At 37.6% G+C, this 3,534-nt stretch overlaps 1 protein-coding gene across 1 annotated transcript; it reads left to right on the forward strand.

Moving 5' to 3' along the window:
• Positions 1-1,237: 1,237 nt before the first annotated feature.
• On the forward strand, positions 1,238-2,248 carry LOC121241935. Its single transcript, XM_041139826.1, has 2 exons — positions 1,238-1,537; positions 1,637-2,248. Exons 1-2 carry the CDS (start codon positions 1,238-1,240, stop codon positions 2,246-2,248), a joined length of 912 nt encoding a protein of 303 aa, XP_040995760.1.
• Positions 2,249-3,534: the final 1,286 nt, after the last annotated feature.

Genomic DNA, 3,534 nt, shown 5'->3' on the forward strand with positions numbered 1-3,534 from the left:
TCCCCTGCCCCCTGACCCAAAGGCTGCGAACACACATCTAGGGTTTTGACCATAGATTAGCGTTTAATAGTGTAGAAATATTTGGGCGTAGCCACTTGCACGACAAATTCACAATTGCCGACACAAATGAAACCCACCATTCTAAAAATCTGCAAGCACCGCACCTCAAGAAGTTGATCCTATCATAAATACCGACGAGGTATTTCTATCACCACCACGGCTCCAAGAACACGGTCATTCCAAGTATGTGAATCTATCTCATCTCAAATCATTTTTAGCTGTTATTTATGCAATGCACAAATATGAGTTGGCATGACTCTAGTTGGGAGATGAATTTCACCTAAAATTTTTTATTTTAATGGTTACTGACTAAGATAAATGTGTATCCATATTATGCAAGTTGTGCTCATGAGCACGATAGTGCTAAGTTTGATGTTATTTTAATTTTCATTTGTAATGGTCAACTGTTTAGAAAATCCCCGAGCTGTTTACCCATTTCATTTCTTTAGATGTTATGGTTTGAAATTGCATAGTGATAATGCATAATGAAATTATTTAACAATGCATAATCCTGTGATGTTTATGGTTTGCCGTGCATGTGGTTTTATTTTTTATTTTTTTGGGTTTGCATACTTGAATGTGGTAGTTTGCTTGGGGCCTCATTTCATTGTTTCAAAAATGAAATTCTTGTTCTGTGTTTTCTTTTTGTTTTTGGTATGCATACTTGAATGTGGTAGTAGGGTGTTTTGATCTTTGTTTTTTGTTCTGCTACTGTAGTGTATTTATATATAACAATGCATAATCCTGTGATGTTTATGGTTTGCCGTGCATGTGGTTTTTTTTTTTTTTTTTTGGGTTTGCATACTTGAATGTGGTAGTTTGCTTGGGGCCTCATTTCATTGTTTCAAAAATGAAATTCTTGTTCTGTGTTTTCTTTTTGTTTTTGGTATGCATACTTGAATGTGATAGTGGGGTGTTTTGATCTTTGTTTTTTGTTCTACTACTGTAGTGTATTTATATATAACAAAGTTTAATCTTGTTAATAAACTTATGTCTTCCCTGTTCTTCTAGCAGTACTCCTTACGCTCATCTGCTAGACATCGTCCATATCAACAAGTTTGGGTTATATTTTAATTCCGGGTCATTACTCATATTAAGGCATATTGCCTATAACGTTGCATATTTTACGAACAATATATTTTTCTATGTTATATTACTAATTTCTTAGCTATTCCAAATGGATGATTCAGAAAACACGATCCGAGATCATGAGATTTGGGGCAATGGCATGGAGGAGATATTCATTGACATGCTTTACCAGGACGCCTTTCACAGTAGATTAAAGGGTGGAAAGATCACTTTTAGAGAGCATGGAGTTTATGCTCAGAGACTCACCGCTATTGGTGTAAAAGTGTTTGAAGTGAACCAGGTTTGTGGCAAACTTACGAGGTTGAAGGGTTTACAATGTCTGTTTACCAATTTATTGAGCCCGAAGACCGTAGTCGCGAGCGACAAGTGCTGGGAAAATGCCATAAGGGTAAAAATAAAGTTATTAAGCATCTTTATTTAACCAAAAAGCAAGTTTGGTCACTACTCATCTGATTATTAACATGTATGTATATTTTATAATTGTTAGGTTAAATCAAAATGGGGGAGGTTTTGTACTTTCGGCTGCCCAGAGTACGAGGAGCTGTGCACCATATTTGGCGCTTCTGTTGCATACGGGACTATGCAACATGCGTCAACACAGCTACTCGCAGATAGCGACGAGGAGCGTCGCCTTGATGAGGAGATGCGAGCTCGCAGCCCTCCCACATTTGGCAATCGACAGGGATTGCCCATTGACAATGATGACTTTATTGACTTGATGGGGATCGTGTCACCTTCAGTCGATGCACCGACACAATCATCACATAGGCGCCAGAAGAAGAAAAAGAGCGAGTTTGAGGTACAACTTTCTGAGGCTGTAGAGAAGGTGAAACGCACGCAGATCGCGCGGCGTAAGCAGTATGAGGATCGGGAAGCTGTGGATTCATCAAAGCACAGGAAAGGATCACAACCTACTAATGCCAGCAATGCAGGTTACGATCCGATTAGTCAGTGTGCGACATTGCTCAGTGAGCTTTCCCCAAGACTGGATCCTCAACAACTTGTTTGTGCAATTAAGGAATTACTAAACCCAGATATGCGGCAGTTTTTCTTGTCATTGGATGCCGCCGAGAGGGACAATTGGGCCCGTAATTGTTAAAGTAGAATGCTTGAGTTGTATTTTATTCTTTATTGCATTGTGACTTTTGATTTTCTCATACCTTTCATGAGATGATTTATTGGTTTGATGAATTTATGTACTGCTACTTTTTCCACCAACATTGACTGGACCATTAATTTAGATGAAGTAGATGAGGAAGATAATAAAGGTTAAGGCCCTATTTGGATTATGCATGATTAAAGTAACTCTTTTTATTGCATTGTGACTCTTTTTATTTTCTCATACCTTTCATGAGATGATTTATTGGTTTGATGAGTTTATTTATTGCTACTTTTTCCACCAACATTGTCTGGACCATTAATTTAGATGAAGTAGATGAGGAAGATGATAAGGGTTAAGGCCCTGTTTGGATTATGCATGATTAAAGTAACTCTAAAGTAGGTACTTCTCAGAAACTTATGCACTCCTTGGGTGAATTACAAGCTGTTCGATTATTTTACAGGTTATGCACTCCTTGAGTGAATCACGAGCTATTTGATTACCTCTCAGAATTGGTTGCTGCAGCTTTTGTTTGCAGGGTAAATCCTTCATACTTCTTGATTCACAAAAAACCTTTTCAAGGAACGAAAAATAAGAAAAAGAAAAAAAGAAAGGGAGGTGTTTGTTGCATGGTACTTCTTGATTTTTATCCAAACAATTACAACAAGGAGAAATGATTTTTACAAGTTTTAAATAGACAAGTCATACATAAATTCTTGTAAAAATGTAGTTCTCATCTATTTCTTGTTAGGTCTTATCCAACACATTCCCATTGACGGTATCTAGTGTGCAGCCGATCGACTCAGGTACGTTTTTTATAGCCGAAAAATAATAGGGTATCAGTTTATATATTAAACTATTTCCTTGTTAATATATGAAAGTCTAATACATAACTATTATGGTCAGACAACATAGTAGAAAAAGGCTGAGAACAATGGATGATGTGAATTGGTCAGCAGGAAGCTCCTCGATGGATGTGAACGTTGATGCATATGACATGTTCCCTGATGGGGGTTCGACTAATAGTAGTGGAGATGAACTTGCAACTATCTTGAAACACTTGCATTTCTTGATAGGGCCGGTAGACAAGCGCAACAGAATCTTAGACAACATAATGTCGGCCTGCGGGGACATCAATATATTTTGGAAGTTTTGAATGGGAATTCGAGGAATTGTCGCGAGTTATTTCGAATGGAGGTTGATGCCTTCCGCACATTATGCAGCTTGTTACGTTCAAATAAATTTTTAAAGGATACTAGAAAAGGACTGACCATCGAGGAACAATT

This window comes from Juglans microcarpa x Juglans regia, chromosome 1D (genome assembly GCF_004785595.1).
Source record: "Juglans microcarpa x Juglans regia isolate MS1-56 chromosome 1D, Jm3101_v1.0, whole genome shotgun sequence".
In the NCBI taxonomy this organism is placed as follows: Eukaryota; Viridiplantae; Streptophyta; class Magnoliopsida; order Fagales; family Juglandaceae; genus Juglans; species Juglans microcarpa x Juglans regia.